Source organism: Oncorhynchus mykiss, chromosome 24 (assembly GCF_057628025.1).
Source record: "Oncorhynchus mykiss isolate SJ-2025 chromosome 24, ASM5762802v1, whole genome shotgun sequence".
Taxonomy (NCBI): Eukaryota; Metazoa; Chordata; class Actinopteri; order Salmoniformes; family Salmonidae; genus Oncorhynchus; species Oncorhynchus mykiss.
The window spans coordinates 17,689,676-17,710,548 of NC_143045.1; the positions used below are offsets into that span (position 1 = coordinate 17,689,676).

The 20,873-nt window shown below is 44.7% G+C and overlaps 1 protein-coding gene across 50 annotated transcripts in view; it reads right to left on the reverse strand.

The window, feature by feature from the left end:
• The window catches only part of LOC110503876 (uncharacterized), a 90,933-nt gene that overhangs the window by 52,535 nt on the left and 17,525 nt on the right, over positions 1-20,873 (reverse strand). For all 50 annotated transcript variants that reach the window (XM_090218516.1, XM_090218520.1, XM_021582453.3 and 47 more), the window contains exons 2-5: positions 12,132-12,206; positions 6,590-6,640; positions 5,621-5,716; positions 5,412-5,438 (exon numbers count right to left, since the gene is read on the reverse strand). In XM_090218516.1, the coding sequence (XP_090074642.1) occupies positions 5,412-5,438; positions 5,621-5,716; positions 6,590-6,640; positions 12,132-12,206 (249 nt within the window). The remainder of the gene's footprint in view (positions 1-5,411; positions 5,439-5,620; positions 5,717-6,589; positions 6,641-12,131; positions 12,207-20,873) is intronic.

Consider the following 20,873-nt stretch of genomic DNA (forward strand, 5'->3'; position numbering starts at 1 on the left):
CATTCTCTTCATATCATGTTTCTTTAGGCCTACCTAAAAAAAAGAATGGATTTATTGTTGTGGTGTTTATCAAGTTGATTTATTATACTTATTCAAATGTAGATGTTCCAAAGGCATCCACAAGCAGCTTGTATGTGTGGAGGGGTGGAGATGCTATGCTTGTTTATGTAAATGATTATTTTGCATGACAATAATCGTATGACAAAATTTAACGACTGCCACATCGCACGGACACACACGCAAGCACGCGCACGCACACACGCACGCACACACGCACACACGCACACATGCACGCACACACACACACACACACACACACACACACACACACACACACACACACACACACACACACACACACACACACACACACGTAGTGCCATCTGGGAATTAACAAAGCCTAGCGTCCCCCAGCTCTTCTTCTGTTGGCTAAGCACTCACATCATATCTTTCACTCACTTTCTTTTTTTCTTACTCCCTCTGTCATTTTCTCACTCTTCTCCAATATTTTTTTGTCATGGTGTTCCAGTCTCTCTCATTGTTCTCTCTCAATCATCCCTCCTTCTTTCTCAACCCCATCTCGCTCAGTTCTATCCATCCTCTCTCATCTCTCTGAGTCACTCCTTCCTAGGTGAATTCAACATCCTTTCTCAAAGGATAACAATAGAGCTTTGGGTCAGCCTTTTTTTTAAATCCCAGGAAGCTCACATACAGAGAAACACCCTCCAATATTTCACTGCTTCATTTTGCAATATGATAATGTGGAGTCTTCTGAGTCGGAAGTTTGACTGGTTCTGTGAGATCATTACAGACAGATACAGACAGTAGGTCAGCCCAGCTGTGTACAGTACAGTCTGACCTGACCTGCAGCCCTGTCCTATGAGGAGTACCTGCAGGCCTGACCTATGAAGAGTGACCTGCAGCCCTGACCTATGAGGAGTGCCTGCAGCCCTGACCTATGAGGAGTGCCTGCAGGCCTGACCTATGAGGAGTGCTTGCAGCCCTGACCTATGAGGAGTGTCTGCAGCCCTGACCTATGAGGAGTGCTTGCAGGCCTGACCTATGAGGAGTGTCTGCAGCCCTGACCTATGAGGAGTGTCTGCAGGCCTGACCTATGAGGAGTGTCTGCAGCCCTGACCTATGAGGAGTGTCTGCAGGCCTGACCTATGAGGAGTGTCTGCAGGCCTGACCTATGAGGAGTGTCTGCAGCCCTGACCTATAAGGAGTGCTTGCAGGCCTGACCTATGAGGAGTGTCTGCAGCCCTGACCTATGAGGAGTGTCTGCAGGCCTGACCTATGAGGAGTGTCTGCAGGCCTGACCTATGAGGAGTGTCTGCAGGCCTGACCTATGAGGAGTGTCTGCAGGCCTGACCTATGAGGAGTGTCTGCATGCCTAACCTATGATGCTTGCCTGCAGCCCTGGCCTACACTCTTAGAAAAAAGGTGCTATCTAAAACCTAAAAGGTTATTTGGCTGTCCCTGTAGGAGAACCCTTTGAATAACCCTTTTTGGTTCCAAGTAGAACCCTTTTTGTATCCACGTAGAACCCACTGTTCCATGTAGAACCCACTGTGGAAAGGGTCCTACATGGAACCCAAGAGGGAACCAAAAATAGTTATCCTATGAAGTGTGCCTGCAGCCCTGACCTATGAAGTGTGTCTGCAGCCCTGACCTATGAAGTGTGTCTGCAGCCCTGTCCTATGAGGAGTGTCTGCAGCCCTGACCTATGAAGTGTGTCTGCAGCCCTGTCCTATGAGGAGTGTCTGCAGCCCTGTCCTATGAGGAGTGTCTGCAGCCCTGACCTATGAAGTGTGTCTGCAGCCCTGACTTATGAAGTGTGTCTGCAGCCCTGACCTATGAGGAGTGTCTGCAGCCCTGTCCTATGAGGAGTGTATGCAGCCCTGTCCTATGAAGTGTGTCTGCAGCCCTGACCTATGAAGTGTGTCTGCAGCCCTGACCTATGAGGAGTGTCTGCAGCCCTGTCCTATGAGGAGTGTCTGCAGCCCTGACCTATGAGGAGTGTCTGCAGCCCTGACCTATGAAGTGTGTCTGCAGGCCTGACCTATGAAGTGTGTCTGCAGCCCTGTCCTATGAGGAGTGTCTGCAGCCCTGACCTATGAGGAGTGTCTGCAGCCCTGACCTATGAAGTGTGTCTGCAGCCCTGACCTATGAGGAGTGTCTGCAGCCCTGACCTATGAGGAGTGTCTGCATCCCTGACCTATGAGGAGAGAGTATAAAGAGAGCCTGCAGCACATCGCTTCCTTCGCGTGTCACTCTTAACCTTGAATAAACAGACGCGGATCCCATACGACCACTGACACACTGGGCCCTGTGTGTGTACAGTATGTGTGTGTACAGTATGTGTGTGTACAGTATGTGTGTGTACAGTATGTGTGTGTACAGTATGTGTGTGTTCCTGAGAGTTTTACTTCTTATCTCTATCCAAAACATATTTTTCCCCGTAATGAAATGACAGAATTAGCAAAAACAGCAATGTTGTCCATGTTTCTTGTTATGCAGTCTCCCTGCTAACTCTTAGTGACAAGACGTTATTTAGAAAATCAAAACATTTGTAATACGTTTTTTCCAGGTTTGGCAAAGAAACAAAGAATGTAGGAGTAATCCACCTTAGCTTTAGGGGGGAATGATGAGACCAGGTCCCTCCCCCGCTCTCTGCCCACCACCTCTCACCCCTCCCCCCTCTCTCTGCCCCCGCTCTCTCTTTCTCTACCTTCTTCTCTGGTCCCGACCGACTCGTCCAAAGCATGAACACATACACGGATGCTGACAGGATTCACAATTCGTTTAGTAGTCTAGCGTTTTACAAGGCTTGGCACGCGTCTGACAATGATTCAGCTGTCACGCCACTTTGATCACCAGCTGCTGTTCTCTGTCAGGGCCAAGGTGTGTGTGGGTTTGTGTGTGTGTGTGCGTGTATATGTGTGTGTGTGTGTGTGTGTGTGTGTGTGTGTGTGTGTGTGTGTGTGTGTGTGTGTGTGTGTGTGTGTGTGTGTGTGTGTGTGTGTGTGTGTGTGTGTGTGTGTGTGTGTGTGTCAGGACCAGGGTGTGTGTCTGAGGTATGCAGCTGATGCTCCACTTCAAGCTTCAATCACCAGAGAGGTTATGATGAAAAGTGGGCCTCGGCAGGGGAAAGAATCCACATGAGAATTCTAGAATGCAACTGGTGTCTGGTTTAAAAGCCAATCCTCACATCTGTTTAGCCAGGATAGAATACTCTGTCAACATGTCAATGGACAGAGTAACCCTCCCCTGGCCTGAATACCTGGCGGCGTTTGTTTTCCTTAAACATTGTCCATACCTTCACAATTTCATATTAGCGTGTAGCTACAGTACCTCAGCCAACTATCAGATCACATTACCATCTACACAAATGCTAATTGATCTGTATGGATCCAAACCACCCTTGTTTTGTGAGACAACTTAGGTAAACGTTGCTCTGTGTTTGTAATGGAAACTTAATCTCTGTGTAGAAAGTTAGTTGTTTCCAGCCCAAGTACCCTCGAGTGAAACACCAAATCTGGATAGCTTCAGTCAACACCCCAGCTGTTGGAATGGATACATCTCGAATGTAAAAAAGCATGAAAAACCCTTGCTGAGCAAAAGAAGGAAGAAGGGGCATTACAATGTTGTTGTGACTACTAATATCTTGTTCTCGTTCCATTAAAATGGATTAATTCCCTCAGCTGACCCTAACAGTTCCAGCTCGACCTACCCCATATGTTTTCCCACTTTGCCTGTTTGGAGCGACTGGGAGCAGCCGGTTTCCTTCCTTCTCAATAATCACATTTCAGAGAGAGAGAGAGAGAGAGAGAGAGAGGGAGAGGGAGAGAGAGAGAGAGAGAGAGAGAGAGAGAGGGCAAGGGAGAGGGAGAGGGAGAGGGAGAGAGAGGGCAAGGGAGAGGGAGAGGGAGAGAGGGAGAGAGAGAGAGAGAGAGAGGGCAAGGGAGAGGGAGAGGGAGAGAGAGAGAGAGAGAGAGAGAGAGAGAGAGAGGGCAAGGGAGAGGGGGAGGGAGAGGGAGAGAGAGAGAGAGAGAGAGAGAGAGAGAGAGAGAGAGAGAGAGAGAGGGAGAGGGAGAGAGAGAGAGAGAGAGAGAGAGAGAGAGAGGGCAAGGGAGAGGGAGAGGGAGAGAGAGAGAGAGAGAGAGAGAGAGAGGGAGAGAGAGAGAGAGAGGGAGAGAGAGAGAGAGAGAGAGGGAGAGAGAGAGAGCGAGAGAGAGAGAGGGAGAGGGAGAGAGAGAGAGAGAGAGAGAGAGAGAGAGAGAGAGAGAGAGAGAGAGAGAGAGAGGGAGAGGGAGAGAGAGAGAGAGAGAGAGAGAGAGAGAGAGAGAGAGAGCTCTAACTCTAACAAAAGCCAAAGTATTATCCTTCACAATCTGAGCTCTGAGGCGCTGGTGACCCAGGCCAAAGTCAACTTCCTCCTAATATCCAATATTAGGATGCTTTTACAAAACAGATTTCTGAAACTCAATTACTTGTTTGGGAGACGGAGGAAAAAACACTTCAAGGAGCCTACAGTAAGCCATTCAAAATCTTATCAGACTTTAAGACGATTACTCCATTCCTTATCTCTCCAAGCACATAGCTGTGGTGGTGGCCTAGATGAAATCACCTCTCCTTTAGGAAATTAAATAATGGCTGAACATTGCTAATGCCCTAATACTGTGTTCCTCAATATTTACACGGCAGTATCAGTGGAAAGGACAGTGGCAAAACTTCAACAAGGAGGTTTCCAGATATTGTGTCGGCCTAACGTTACAAAACATTAATCAGCTCGGCCTAAGGTTACAAAAACAATCAGCGCGTTGGAGGGAGTTCACACTGCCAATCATCACTCAGTCTGGGACGTGTAGGGGTTGAGGAGAGGTGAAGCGATGTTGTGATGCAGGGATGGAATAGTGGCGGAGGGGTTGAGTGAGGGAGGAGACAGGGTCCCCCTGTTCTCATCAATGGATCCCAGACAGGACTTCCCAAATAGCTGCCAAACCCGGGGCGACTCAACCACGATGAAAACATAGGGGTGATAAGGGAGATGTAGCTGACAGTCCATCAAGAGAGGTAACCCCTCATTGAACTACAGAATGCTACACTACAGGTTTCGCCCATCATTGACATGCACTCTAATGCATTCTATACAGATTAGCTAATAGCTACATTACCCACCTCCTGCTCTCAATAAGAACTCTCATTTCCTTCCTCTTTAAAACACTTCAGTAAGGTTTCTTAGACAACAATGTACGAGAGGAATTTTCCTAGTTAAAAGCATAACAGGATACTCTGACTTGATACTATCAGACTAGTCTGGTACAGTACCGGTACCTGTCTTGTTCCTTCTAAAGAACTGTATAAAACAGTATAGAGTGCGAAAGAGTGAGTTGGAGCAGATAGCTTACCAGGTTTGGGGCCCTTTCCACCGACTCCTGTTGAACAAAGCACACAATAATGAATCTACAAATTATAGAAATACACTATAGTTGAATAAACATATTTAGTTCCATCATCGACACTGCACATTCAAAGAGAGTGCTATAGTTGACAGTGTAAGTGCTTTAATATAAATGTTGAAGTCTCAACTTTCAATGTTCTGTAGATAAGTACACACCTCCTCCTCCGAGGCCTCCTGCTCCTATGCCTCCAGCCCCGCCACCAGGGACCAGACCTCCAGCACCAACACCACCCCGTCCTCCATATCCTCCAGCTGGGGGAAACATAAGGTCTGGTTAGACAACAGGTCTTTGTCATTACTGTCACCATCATCTTCTTTATTGTCATTATAATCATTATCACCGTCATTGTCATCATTGTCATCATCAACACTTACTACAGTATGTAAGCCTATAAGATAACACTTCCCTTACTGCATAGCCATTCCCTGACAGCAACACAGAACACACCCACATGGAGGACAGGACAGCACGCTGTGGTTTTATAGGTGTGAGGAGAACACTCTAACTCCCTGTACACCTTGTTAAACCAGAATTAATGACAGTGGTTGTGTCTGAGCACTGTGTTGCCCAACAACAACATGTCATTAGAACCAGCACCATGACTAAACTAGTAGCTTAGCTTGTGGCCATGTGGTTGAGTGGAGGAGAAATCACACCTTGAGCTTTCTGAGATGGAACCAGGCTAAACCGTGCAAAACTATTCCTATTCTCCAGCAGTTTTGTGAAATAGCTACAGACTTAACAAGTGTGGTGGCGTGGTAGTTAACGTGGTGTACTGTAGTGGTCAGGGTGTTCAGTATGCATGCTGCTGGGTGTGTCTCTGCCATGACAGTGTGATAAGACAAAGGCCATATATAATAACCACTCTCCATATCTCTCTATGTGAATTGCTGTGCTGAGGGTGGCCTGGTGCTTGTAACCCAGTTCAGTCCCCTGGCCTACACGCAAGACAGGGAGCTCAAGCTCTGTGACAACGTTGTGGTTTTGAAAACCCTGTATCTGTAGTCATTGTTCACGGAATGACTGTAGGTCTCAACAGCAGCATACTGTAGATGCTGTCTCTATTAGTCCAGCTAAGGGACAATTATTAGAGGAGGGCTTTGCAGTAAGTGTTTTCTACTCACCACCAGTTTTAGCTGGTTTGTAGCCTGCTCCTGCAGGTATCCCACCAGCTCCTGTTGGTAAAACAAGAAAAGCACAAGAAAACAGAAGAGAAGCAGAAAAAAAGAGTTAGATTGAAAGGTTTGACGTTTGTTTTAGCTTTCCCCCTGGCTGCTCCCTCCCTCACTTCGGTCTCTGACCTGACCAGATATCTCCACACAGAGACTAGACCACTGTGGTGGGTAGGAGGCTCTAAATCTCTACATCTTTAAATCTTCTAAGTTTGAGTCCCAAATGGCACCCTATTCCCTATATAGTGTACCACTTTTGACCAGGACCCTAGTCAGAAGCAGTGCACCATGTCTGGAATAGGGTGCAATTTGGGGCACACTCTAAATCTCCAACTGTATCACAGAGACATCTTCCAACCTCAGAGTGAGGAGTGGAATGCAATGGGTCGGTGTGGCAACTCACGCTTCCTCACACTGTATTTCACTGTAATTTATGGCCTCAATGATGTTACAGTGAAAACCTACGGCACAGCTACATTATACTTATCCAGAGGGAAATGGTACAGTACGATGGGAAATAGTAAGGTGCGAGAGAGAGAAAAATTACAAGCAATATTGCGTTTTTGTGTATGACGGTAATGATTAAGAGAGCCACGTATGAGACAGACTCTTCGGACCATTCCAAGTTGCCCGGCTCGGCCTGCCCATCATTTAAGGCTCGTTTTAAGGCTGGAGGTGTGTGGTTCAACTGTCCTGGAGGTTGTTAATATTTTACATGCTGAACACAAGTGAAACCCAACAGCCAAGGTCGGCTCTTAGTGGGTTTGGAGAGGGAGAGCAGTGGTGATCGCTGGTTGGTTTGTGGTTGAGTTGGAGACTTGCAGTACTGTACACTACAGGCACAGGGCTAATGGTTAAACTGTGGGTTGCAATAATAGACTGTGACCCAACATGTGCCTTTATTTCTTCAGCAAGTAATGCTACAGTAATTTAGTCATACAGGTTTTGTGTTGTGTGCTGGGAAACATGAAAGGTGTATGTTGTATGCTGTACAATACGCTGTATGATCTACACTACATGGCCAAAAGTATGTGGTCACCTGCTCGTCGAACATCTTATTCTAAAATCATGGCCATTAATATGGAGTGGGTCCTCCCTTTGCTGTTATAACAGCCTCCGCTCTTCTGGGAAGGCTTTCTACTAGATGTTGGAACATTGCTGCAGGGATTTACTTTCATTCAGCCTCAAAAGCATTAGTGAGGTTGGCCACTGATGTTGGGCGATTAGGCCTGGCTTGCAGTCAGCGTTCCAATTAATCCCAAAGATGTTTGATGAGGTTGAGGTCAGGGCTCTGTGCAGGTCATTCATGTTCTGCCACACCGATCCTGACAAACCATTTGTGACTCGTTTCAGGAAACTAGGCGTATGTCGCGCGTCACTACTTTACAGGAGAGCCATTTGAACGCAATTTTAAAAAATCTAAATGTGTTTTTTTGCAGTAATGCCTTCTGGAACATGTGACCTTTAATGTGTCTTAATAACAAACTTGTATACCATCTGTAAATACGAATACAATTGTTAAATTACGAGCCTAGTTGGTTTAGCCACAGAAAAAGTTAGCAACCTTCCCGCTAGCCATGATTGGCTGAGATAATGACTGGACATGCCGAGAGATTGAGTTTTGAAATCAGTGGAATTAGAGTATTAGAGCACCTCCTCCCAGCTGCCCACTGCACTGAGGCTAGGTAACACGGTCACCACCGATAAATCCATGATAATCGAAAACTTCAACAAGCATTTCTCAACGGCTGGCCATGCCTTCCTCCTGGCTACTCCAACCTCGGCCAACAGCTCCGCCCCCCCCTGCAGCTACTCGCCCAAGCCTCCCCAGCTTCTCCTTTACCCAAATCCAGATAGCAGATGTTCTGAAAGAGCTGCAAAACATGGACCCGTACAAATCAGCTGGGCTTGACAATCTGGACCCTCTATTTCTGAAACTATCCGCCGCCATTGTCGCAACCCCTATTACCAGCCTGTTCAACCTCTCTTTCATATCGTCTGAGATCCCCAAGGACTGGAAAGCTGCCCCGGTCATCCCCCTCTTCAAAGGGGGAGACACCATGGACCCAAACTGTTACGGACCTATATCCATCCTGCCCTGCCTATCTAAGGTCTTCGAAAGCCAAGTAAACAAACAGATCACTGACCATCTCGAATCCCAACGTACCTTCTCCGCTGTGCAATCTGGTTTCCGAGCCGGTCACGGGTGCACCTCAGCCACGCTCAAGGTACTATATTGAAACCTCCATCGATAAAAGACAGTACTGTGCAGCCGTCTTCATCGACCTGGCCAAGGCTTTCGACTCTGTCAATCACCATATTCTTATCGGCAGACTCAGTAGCCTCGGTTTTTCTAATGACTGACTTGCCTGGTTCACCAACTACATTGCAGACAGAGTTCAGTGTGTCAAATCGGAGGGCATGTTGTCCGGTCCTCTGCCAGTCTCTATGGGGGTGCCACAGGGTTCAATTCTCGGGCCGACTCTTTTCTCTGTATATATCAATGATGTTGCTCTTGCTGCGGGCGATTCCCTGATCCACCTCTACGCAGACGACACCATTCTGTATACTTCTGGCCCTTCCTTGGACACTGTGCTATCTTACCTCCAAACGAGCTTCAATGCCATACAACACTCCTTCCGTGGCCTCCAACTGCTCCAACTGAACCTGGATGGTTCCGACCTAGAATATGTGGACATCTATAAGTACCTAGGTGTCTGGCTAGACTGTAAATTCTCCTTCCAGACTCATATCAAACATCTCCAATCCAAAATCAAATCTAGAATAGGCTTTCTATTTTGCAACAAAGCCTCCTTCACTCGCGCCGCAAACTTACCCTAGTAAAACTGACTATCCTACCGATCCTCGACTTCGGCGATGTCATCTACAAAATAGCTTCCAAAACTCTACTCAGCAAACTGTATGCAGTTTATCACAGTGCCATCCGTTTTGTTAGTAAGGCACCTTATACCACCCACCACTGCGACCTGTATGCTCTAGTCGGCTGGACCTCGCTACATATTCGTCGCCAGACCCACTGGCTCCAGGTCATCTACAAGTCCATGCTAGGTAAAGCTCCGCCTTATCTCAGTTCACGATGGCAACACCCACCCGTAGCATGCGCTCCAGCAGGTGTATCTCACTGATCATCCCTAAAGCCAACACCTCATTTGGCCGCCTTTCCTTCCAGTTCTCTGCTGCCTGTGACTGGAACGAATTGCAAAAATCGTTGAAGTTGGAGACTTTTATCTCCTTCACCAACTTTAAACATCTGCTATCTGAGCAGCTAACCGGTCGCTGCAGCTGTACATAGTCCATCGGTAAATAGCCCACCCGATTTACCTACCTCATCCCCATACTGTTTTTATTTATTTACTTTTCTGCTCTTTTGCACATCAGTATCTCTACCTGCACATGACCATCTGAACATGTATCACTCCAGTGTTAATCTGTTAAATTGTAATTATTAGCCTACCTCCTCATGCCTTTTGCACACAATGTATATAGACTCTTTTCCGCTTTTTTTTCTACTGTGTTATTGGCTTGTTTATTGTTTACTCCATGTGTAATTCTGTGTTGTTGTCTGTTCACACTGCTATGCTTTATCTTGGCCAGGTTGCAGTTGTAAATGAGAACTTGTTCTCAACTAGCCGCCTACCTGGTTAAATAAAGGTGAAATAAATAAAATAAAATAAATAGCTAAGGAGATGGAGAAAACACCAGTCTTCGTTACCTGTATACAATACATCTAGCTAGCTACATTTTCAGATATTACACGTTTCTAATATTGTCAGAAAGTCATTTTTATTTCAAGTTAAAATGTAATGTTAGCTAGCTAGCTAATGTTAGCTGGCTGGCTAGCTAGCTAACATTACATGTTTGAGCGCAGAATAACTGACACATTTACGAACACTCAACACCCATTGAATTTGGCCTTTGTCTGTAATCTTGGGCAAAAAAATGTAATTAAATTGTTGCCAGCATTACAGTTGCAGTCACCAACGCTCTGGATAACATAAAAACAGCGTAAATTACCAGCTCTGCTAGGGAGAGTAAAATGTTCAGAGTGAGCGGTTCTCTCATTTGTGCCTGGAAGTAGCTAGCAAGCTAGCCAACGTTAGCCAGGTAGCTTGGGTGCTTGACTGCTGTTGTTAGTTCAGAAAGCTTGGATCAACCTTACTCCTCGGCCAGAGAGTCCAGTGTGAGAATCGAGCCGGTTGGTCACATTTCTGAAACAGGAAAGGGCCTTCCCGAAACTGTTGCCATAAAGTTGGAAGCACAGAATCGTCTAGAATGTCATTGTATGCCGTAGAGTTAAGATTTCCCTTCACTGGAACTAAGGGCCCTGGCCTGAACCATGAAAAACAGCCCCAGACCATTAATCCTCCACTACCAAACATTATAGTTGGCACGATGTATTCGGGCAGGTAGCGTTCTCCTGGCCTCTGCCAAACACAGATTTGTCTGTTGTGCAAAGCTGTCATCAAGGCAAAGGATGGCTACTTTGAATAATCTCAAACATAAAATATATTAGGATTTTTTCAACACTTTTTTGCTTACTACATGTATGTTTTATTTCATAGTTTTGATGTCTGCACTATTATTTTACAATGTAGAAAATAGTCCCATTTTTTTTTTAGCTGTAAGGAGTAGGTGTGTCCAAACTTTTGACTGGTACTGTAAGTTATCCCATACAAGCTTTTGTGCCAAATACATTACCTTGTTACAGGTGTCAAGCCTATGGGCATGTGGTAGCAGTGCATAGGAGAAAAGCGTGAGAAGTGTGCAGAAGGGCATGAGGGAAAGGAATGTGGAGCATTGGGGAAAGTAGTGGTATGTGTTAATTGTACTGGTCCCCATGGGGCTGGGGTTCAGAAATGTCCGGTGCGAGAGAGGCAGGTTGAGGTTTCCAGAGTTAGAATAGTACAGACGTTGTTGTATGCTGAGACAGTGAAGAAGGTAGAGGAAGATGGGTCAAGGGGGAGGCATCCTGAGAGGAGTGGTATGAGTCGTAGAGCTGTACCAGTACAGGGGGATCGGCCAACAAGTCCTACTGTATATTGCATCTGAAATAGTTTTCAAAGTTGGATTTTTTAGCGAAACAAGGGGTGATAAGGGATGGAAGACCCACACCTGACATTAGGGACTTACGTCAAAGACAGAAATAATTTCAATCTGAGTGGTGTCAACGGCAGAGACTGGCTCTGTGGACAACAGTCAACAGCATCAGTTAAGAGAATATTTTCTGCACTGAAACAAATATTGATCAAGGACAACTCTCACCCCTTGTCATCATCTCCATCGTGACCGAGAGATTTTTAAAACTGAGGGTCAACAGTCAACTCCTAAGTCACTGATGTCTTTAACCAGAAGGATAGACGTCAGATGGGCGGGCTTCCGGCCTCAGACCTCACCGGACGTCGCTGTACTTTATAGAAAGAGACATGTTGTGTCATGTGTTGCGCTGTGCAGGCGTAGGTAGCTAATATGTTACCTGGGTAGAGGCCAGCACCTGGTCCAGATCCTCCTGCTCCTGGTCTGACTCCAGCACCAGCCGGCACATACACACCTGGAGAGACAGACAGGTAACATACCTGGTCAGGGACAGCTCTGTATGACTTCACGACACTAATCTAACGGTCCAACATCTAGACTGCAATCCATAGTTTTTAAATGACTATATTTCAAACCTCAGCCATGACCAACACTCTAACTTACGTACCCACAGCCTAACCCTCAACCCATTGTACAGCTAACCACTCACTCCTTATTCAAAGTAATCTTGAATCTAGACAACCAAAAATCTAGTCTCGCTTGCCTGTGGGATGAGTCAAACCCATGATGTAGTGCAAAACAAAACTATGGTACAGTAAGAGGTCAAGGCAAAGTCTCAATATCAAAAATGCCTTTGTTTTAAGCTAGCAGTGAGATGAGGTATTGCAGTTGGAGGAACAGGGAACATTTTGACCAAGTCTTAACATTGCATATTCATGTTCCCCGTCTCTACCGATTTCCTAGCCGAGGTCCAGCCCAGTCCCGAGATAGACGTTCTATAGGTCATAAATGGCTGCCTTATGTGTAGAAGGAACCCAACCGAAACAAGAAGAAACCACTAGTTGTTCTGGGACGACTAACCACACAGCTCTTCTCTGTGAGCGGTGAGCTCAGGCCTCAATTATAACATTATATATTTGAAAGAAAAACCTGGTTTGTATCACCTCAAAATGGTGTAGTGTAGAAGCTGAGGACCTTAAAATGATGTAGATTATATTTAATGACTTTTACATGTGTTGTTGTTGAAGACTAATTCATTTAAGCCACATGTCAAAGGCCCTCATGTTTTTATTTATGCAGAATATGATGTGAATGTAGGCAGTGCATTGGTATGTAGTCCACTAGGTCCAGCTATTAAGTAGTTAAGTAAAATATTACAAGTTATTACAAGGTATTTCTGTCAGTTGAATTTTGGCAGTATAGTGAATACATGAAGACGGACCTTTTCTGGTCATGTTCAGTTGGGCAAATGGGGGAAGCAGGAGGGAAAAAACCTGTGGGTATGCTGTTGCTGCATAGAGGGAGGTTTGGCCATGGTTTTACGTAACATGCTGTGACATTGTAAAAAGTTTACTGCCACCATTGCCACATCAATGTTCTTTCTCTCTCTCAGCCCCTAGGAGGAGTTTAGCATGTGAGACGTCAGTGCTACTCAACAAGGTAATCAGCAAGAACGTTTGTCTGCTACAGGCTACAGGATTCGGAAATATACTGTAAGAACCCCTTAACTGTAAGGTGGGAAGAAGGGAGAGAGAGGGAAGAAGAAAGGGAGAGAGATGTGTGTGTTAGAGAAGGAGAGTGAGGTATGAGAGAGAGAGAGAGAGAGAGAGAGAGAGAGAGAGAGAGAGAGAGACAGAGAGAGAGAGAGAGAGAGAGAGAGAGAGAGAGAGAGACAGACAGAGAGAGAGAGACAGAGAGAGGAATAAAGAGGGGGAAACTTATGGCATCCCCCAGCCAAAGCAAACCATGAAGGAATGGAACAAAGCACGCTAATAAGTCAGCTCATGCAGTCGTGTTTCTGGTGGAAAGTTAACATAAACTGTGAAAATCTACACTGGAGCACAACACCGCGCCTGCTGAAGCCCACACTGAGTCACTCATTTGGAGAGAAAGGTTAGCGAGGACAACAGAGTCAGTCATATTCACATAAATCACCCAAATTGCACACCAAAATCTGATTAGCAGAGAGGGAAAATATTTTGTCTATCTGGTCTGTTTTCATTTAACTGAAAATTTATTCTCAATAAAACTCAGTACATGCCAGCAGGGATTTGAATGGTTGTGCTACGGAGCTAGAATTTTTAACATGGTTTTTATGACGTTGCATGTTGTTTTAAAAACACAATGTTTAAGAGTGTAAATAGGGGTCGGTTTGAGTGAATATTTATTTGAAAGAGAGTGGCAGCCATGTCCTTGGAAAACAAATGAGCTCACAGCTGAATCGGTCCAAGATAGATCAGAGAGAGGATGCTCTCTAGTCTAACTGCTCTTAATTGAGATGGTGAGGGAGTTGGATGATGGGAAGAAGAGGCGATTGGGTTTCCTTACTGTTTGGACTTGTGGTCTTAATGGCTGGCTGAGTTGTAAGAACTTGCTAAACACACAAGGCTCAAGGTTCCAAAGGAAAAAAAAATCACATGGCTGAACATTCAGAGAGGGCTGTCAAGGGTGCCATCTAGAATCCTTTACACAGAGGGTTCTACATGGAACCAAAAAGGGTTCTACCTGGAACCAAAAAAGGTTATCTTATGGGGGTTGCCAAAGAACCCTTTTGGAACCCCTTTTTCTAAGAGTCTACAACATTTAGCAAAATACTCTGAGGATGGTGTACAGCGCCTTCAAAAATTATTCAGACCCCTTGACTTTTTCCACATTTTGTTAGGTTACAGAGTTCATCTAAAATTGATTTTTTTTTAAAAATACACGTCAATGTGCACACAATACCCCATAATGACAAAGCAAAAACAGGTTTTTATAAATGTTTGCTAATTTATAAAAAAAATATATAAAACAGATATATCACATTTACATAAGTATTCAGACCCTTTACTCTGTACTTTGTTGAGGCACCTTTGGCAGCAATTACAGCCTCAAGTCTTCTTGGTTATGACGCTACAAGCTTGGCACACCTGTATTTGGGGAGTTCTCCCATCTTCTTTGCAGATCCTCTCAAACTCTGCTGCACAGCTATTTTCAGGTCTCTCCATGTTCGATCGGGTTCAAGTCCGGGCTCTGGCTGGGCCTCAAGGACATTCAGAGACTTGTCCCGAAGCCACTCCCTCATTGTCTTGGCTGCCCAAGAGGGCTGTCATGAGCCTTTTACTGAGGAGTGGCTTCCGTCTGGCCACTCTACCATAAATGCCTGATTGGTGGAGTGCTGCAGAGATGTTTGTCCTTCTGGAAGGTTCTTCCATCTCCACAGATGAACTCTAGAGCTCTGTCAGAGGGAACATCGGGTTCTTGGTCACCTCCCTGACAAAGGTCTTTCTCCCCTGATTATCCAGTTTGGCCGGGCGGCCAGCTCTAGGAGGAGTCTTGGTGTTTCCAAACTTCTTCCATTCCTTACATAGACAGGTGTGTGCCATTCCAAATCATGTCCAATCGATTGAACTTACCACAGGTAGACTCCAATCAAGTTGTAGAAACATCTCAAGGTTGATCAATGGAAGCAGGATGCACCTGAGCTCAATTTTGAGTCTCATAGCAAAGGATCTGAATAATTATGTAAGTAAGTTATTTCTGTTTTATTTTATTTTTAATAGATTTTTAATTTGAAAAACCTGTTTTCGCTTTGTCATTTTGGGGTATTGTGTGTAGATTGATGAGGATTTTGATTATTATTATTATTAATGATTATTGATTTAATCCAGTTTAGGTTGTAATGTAATAAAATGTGGAAATAGTCAACGGGTCTGTATACTTTCCGAAGGCACTGTACTGTATGTGTGAGTGTGCAATTCAATGGATTGATTTGTGTGTGTGTGCTCTTAAATGTGTGTATGCATGCTTGTGTCTGTCCACTCCAGGCCATTTCACTACATGAGTGTGTGGTTGTGTTCCACCCTCCTCCCTCAGCTCAGTTAATGCCATGCCATGCCAGCTCCATGGCAGAGCCCCCAGGTAGTGTCCTGTACTTTACCCGCAGGGTGGAATGATTGTTCGCCACTTCAACCTGACCTGCCAGACCTGCATTTCACAATCAAAGGGAGGATTTCCTGTCTCAGGGATGAAAGGGAGGGCAGATGGAGTGAATGTAATTTCTGCTCCAATTTTCCGCTGGCCAGAAGCCCGTCCTATCATAACTACTGTACTGTAGCTACCACACCATACTACTGGGCAGAGCAGAACCCAGTAAGGGGCATTGGGTTCACAAGAACCAACCCAATTAGGTACTCATTGACATCAGCTAAGAAATGTGAACTATGCTGACCTACAGTATGAAGTCATTGGTTTCTTATCGCTCATCTTAATGTCTAGCTCAAACTCTAAGTGTTCTCTAAGAATGATTTGGTCATGGGAGTCTTTTGGAATGCATATGATTGGAAGTCATACCGGAGGCAAAGGAGACTGGCAGAATTAACCAATAAATGACCAGTAACCTGATTTAATCCCATATAGGATGTAAAGTAGTTTCTATCTGGTATTCACCGTGAACATAACATGCCATTTCCTGCATTAGCAATCTATATAGTTTATAAGTCAAACATCTGAGAATTTTTGCAAACGATTACATGGTTTCCCATGAAATGGATCTGGCTTACCTCTGAGGCACTGGAACAAACATCTTATTTAGTCTACGATGTTGAACCATGTTTTGGCATCCTCCATTAGACAATAACATTGCTCCGATTGTTTTGAGTTCAAATTGAATGGGCTCGTTTTGTCCACGAGACTTAAGCTAACAGATTTAGCCCCATAGGGCGTATCCGCGCTATGTTTAGTTTATAGTTTGCGTATCAGCCAGAGGAATAAGCACTGACATGTTTACCGACCATTAGCTGGCCATGAATTTTATTAAAGCCAGACCAAACAAATCCAAAACTAGAGAGCCGAATACAAATGAAAACCTATTTTAAAAGCCTCTATGTCTGATGGTCTGTTCATTGAAACCCTATAGAGACCTATAAGGGCCCGAGTTTATTGCAAAGTTGTAGAGCAAAAAGGACTTCTAATGACTGGATGGCAAACAAATTAGTGATTTAATAGAACTTGTTTTACAATCCAGAGCATGCCTAATTTATCCATGGTCATTGATGGTTTTTCCAATAATAACTGTGACGAGAGACATTTTCTTTAAAGGCACAGTAAAGGACATGAGTGTTTACGCCAATTAAGAGAAAGCTGGTGACTAATATAGTCACTTTGAAGACCTTGCGCTTTGGGTGTCTAATAATTGGTCCTTTTTACAGGATAATGAAACGCCTGGAAGTCTATGGAGCACATGTGCACACAGTCGCACGCGTGAACACACTTAGCTAATTGCTAGCATTCTCCACCCCTTGTTAAAAGTTCAGTGAACCATTACTCTCCCGTCTCCATCCACTGGCTCTGAGAGCTTTCACAGATCTTTAGGCTAAGCCTGAACTAGTATCTGGGCAGAGGAGGAGATGAGGAATATGACTAGTCTCCTCTCTAGCCGAGTTATCTTCCATTTATTTTCCCTTTAGACAGCTCTGCAAGCGTTATAATGTCAAAATAAGATTGTTACTTACCAAATATGGAGTTTCGCTGAGCAACTAACATAATTTACTGCCGTCACCCCCGGAATGTAACTTATTTTGTACATAATGTTTCTGCCACCGTCTCTTATGACCAAAAAGAGCTCCTGGATATCAGGACAGCGATTACTCACCTCGTACTGGACAAAGATTTTTTCTTTAATGAGTTGGATGCGAAGGATGTACTTCAGACACCCGTCAAGGCCCAAATCCTGTCATTGTATGAATAAGAGACAGAGATATCGGGGATGTAGGTCGGGGTGCCTTGTAAGAATCTGGTGGCGAGTGAGTAATCTGCCTCTACCATCAGTCCTATTATCCAACATGCAATCAGTGGATAGTAAAATGGATGAGCTCTGATCAAGACTATCCTACCAATGGGACATTAAAAACTGTAATATCTTATGTTTCACTGAGTCGTGGCTGAACAATGACATGGATAACATACAGCTGGCTGGGATTTCGGTGCATCGGCAAGATAGAACAGCTACCTCTGGTAAGACACGGGTGGCGGTCTGTGTCTATTTGTAAATAACAAAATATAATATTAAGGAAGTCTCAAGGTTTGCTCGACTGTGGTAGAGTATCTCATGATAAGCTGTAGACCACACTATTTACCAAGAGCGTTTTCATCTACACTGCTGTTCAAAAGTTTGGGGTCACATAGAAATGTCCTTGTTTTCCATGAAGACATACATGAAAGGAGTTGCAAAATGAATAGGAAATATAGTCAAGATGTTGACAAGGTTATAAATAATGATTTTTAATTGAAATAATAATTGTGTCCTGTTGCTTTTGTCAAAGAATCCTCCATTTGCAGCAATTACAGCCTTGCAGACCTTTGGCATTCTAGTTGTCAATTTGTTTGAAATCTGAAGAGATTTTACCCCATGCTTCCTGAAGCACCTCCCAATAGTTGGATTGGCTTGATGGGCAATACGGTCAATCTGCTCCCACAACATCTCAATAGAGTTGAGATCTGGTGACTGTGGTGACCACTCCATTATAGACAGAATACCAGCTGACTGCTTCTTCCTTAAATAGTTCTTGCATAGTTTGGAGCTGTGCTTTGTGTCGTCCTGTTGTAGGAGGGAATTGGCTCCAATTAAGCACCAGCCACAGGGTATGGCATGGCGTTGCAAAATGGAGTGATAGCCTTCCTTCTTCAAGATCCCTTTTACCCTGTACAAATCTCCCACTTTACCACCACCAAAGCCCCCCCAGGCCATCATATTACCTTCACCATGCTTCACAGATGGCATCAAGCACTCCTCCAGCATCTTTCATTTTTTTCTGCGTCTCACGAATGTTCTTCTTTGTGATCTGAACACCTCAAACTTAGATTTGTCTATCCATAACACTTTTTTCCAAATCTTCTTCTGTCCAATGTCTGTGTTATTTTGCCCATATTAATCTTTTATTTTTATTGGCCAGTCTGAGATATGGCTTTTTCTTTGCAACTCTGCCTAGAAGGCTAGCATCCCGTTGATGTTGAGACTGGTGTTTTGCGGTTACTATTTAATGAAGCTGCCAGTTGAGGACTTGTGAGACGTCTGTTTGTCAAACTAGACCCTCTATTGCACTTGTCCTCTTGCTCAGTTGTGCACCGGAGCCTCCCACTCCTCTTTCTATTCTGGTTAGAGACAGTTTGCGCTGTTCTGTGAAGGGAGTAGTACACAGCGTTGTACGAGATCTTCAGTTTCTTGCTTTCTTCATTTCTCAGAACAAGAAAAGACTGACGAGTTTCAGAAGAAGGTTCTTTGTTTCTGGCCATTTTGAGCCTGTAATCGAACCCACAAAGGCTGATGCTCCAGATACTCAACCAGTCTAAAGGCCAGTTTTATTGTATCTTTAATCAGCACAACAGTTTTCAGCTGCGCTAACATAATTGCAAAAGGGTTTTCTAATGATCAATTAGCCTTTTAAAATGATAAACTTGGATTAGCTAACACAACATGCCATTGGAACACACACGAGTGATAGTTGCTGATAATGGGCCTCTGTACGCCTATGTAGATCTTCCATTAAAAATCATCCGTTTCCTGCTACAATAGCCATTTACACCATTAACAATGTCTACACTGATCAAATGTATGTTATTTTAATGGACAAAAAATTGCTTTTCTTTCAAAAACAAGGGCATTTCTAAGTGACCCCAAATTTAAGAATGGTACGTTAACATTTTTATAGCTGTCTATTTACCACCACAAACCCGAAGCTAGCACTAAGACCGCACTCAACGAGTTCTATAAGGCCATAAGCAGAGGCGACGCTTCTAGGGAAACTTAAATCAGTTTGAAAACATTTCTACCAGGATGTTGCATGTGTAACCAGAGGAAAAAACTCTGGACCACCTTTACTCTACACACAGACACGCGTACAAATCTCTCCCTCGCCATTCATTTGGCTAATCTGACCATAATTCTATCCTCCTGATTCCTGCTTACAAGCAAAAACTAAAGCAGGAAGTACCAGTGCTCGCTCAATACGGAAGTGGTCAGATGATGCAGATGCTAAGCTACAGGAATGTTTTGCTAGCACAGACTGGACTATATTCAGGGATTCTTCGGATGGCATCGAGGAGTACACCACATCAGTCACTGGCTTCATCAAATGTGCATTGATGATATCGTCTCCACAGTGACCGTACGTACCCCAACCAGAAGCCATGGATTACAGGCAACATCCGCACTGAGCTAAAGGGTAGAGCTGCCTCTTTCAAGGAGCAAGACACTAACCCGGATGCTTATAAGAAATCCCGCTATGGTCTCTGACGAACCATCAAACACGCAAAGTGTCAATACAGGATTAAGATTGAATCATACCACACCGACTCTGGCGCTCGTCGGATGTGGCAGGGCTTGCAAACTATTATGTATTACAAAAGGAAGCACAGCCGCGAGCTGCCCAGTGACACGAGCCTACCAGACAAGCTAAAATACTTCTATGCTCAACACTAAAGCATGCATGAGAGCATCAGCTGTTCAGGATGACTGTGTGATCACGGACTTCATGATCATGCCGCACCAAGGTGATAAGGGTAGATAACAACACATCTGCCACGCTGATCTTCAACACAGGGTGTGTGCTCAGTCCCCTCCTGTACTCCCTGTTCACCCATGACTGCTTGGCCAAGCACGACTCCAACACCATCATTAATTTTTCCGACGACACAACAATGGTAGGTCTGATCACCGACAACAATGAGACAGCCTATAGGGAGGAGGTCAGAGACCTGGCATTGTGGCGCCAGGATAACAACCTCTCCCTCAACATGTTCTAGACAAAGGAGATGATTGTGGACTACAGGAAAAGAAAGACAGAGCACAGCCCCATTCTCATCATTGGGTCTGTAGTGAAGCAGGTTGAGAGCTACAAGTTCAAATTATCATGGTCCTAACACACCAAGACAGTCGTAAAGAGGGCACGACAACACCTATTACCCCTCTGGAGACTGAAAAGAT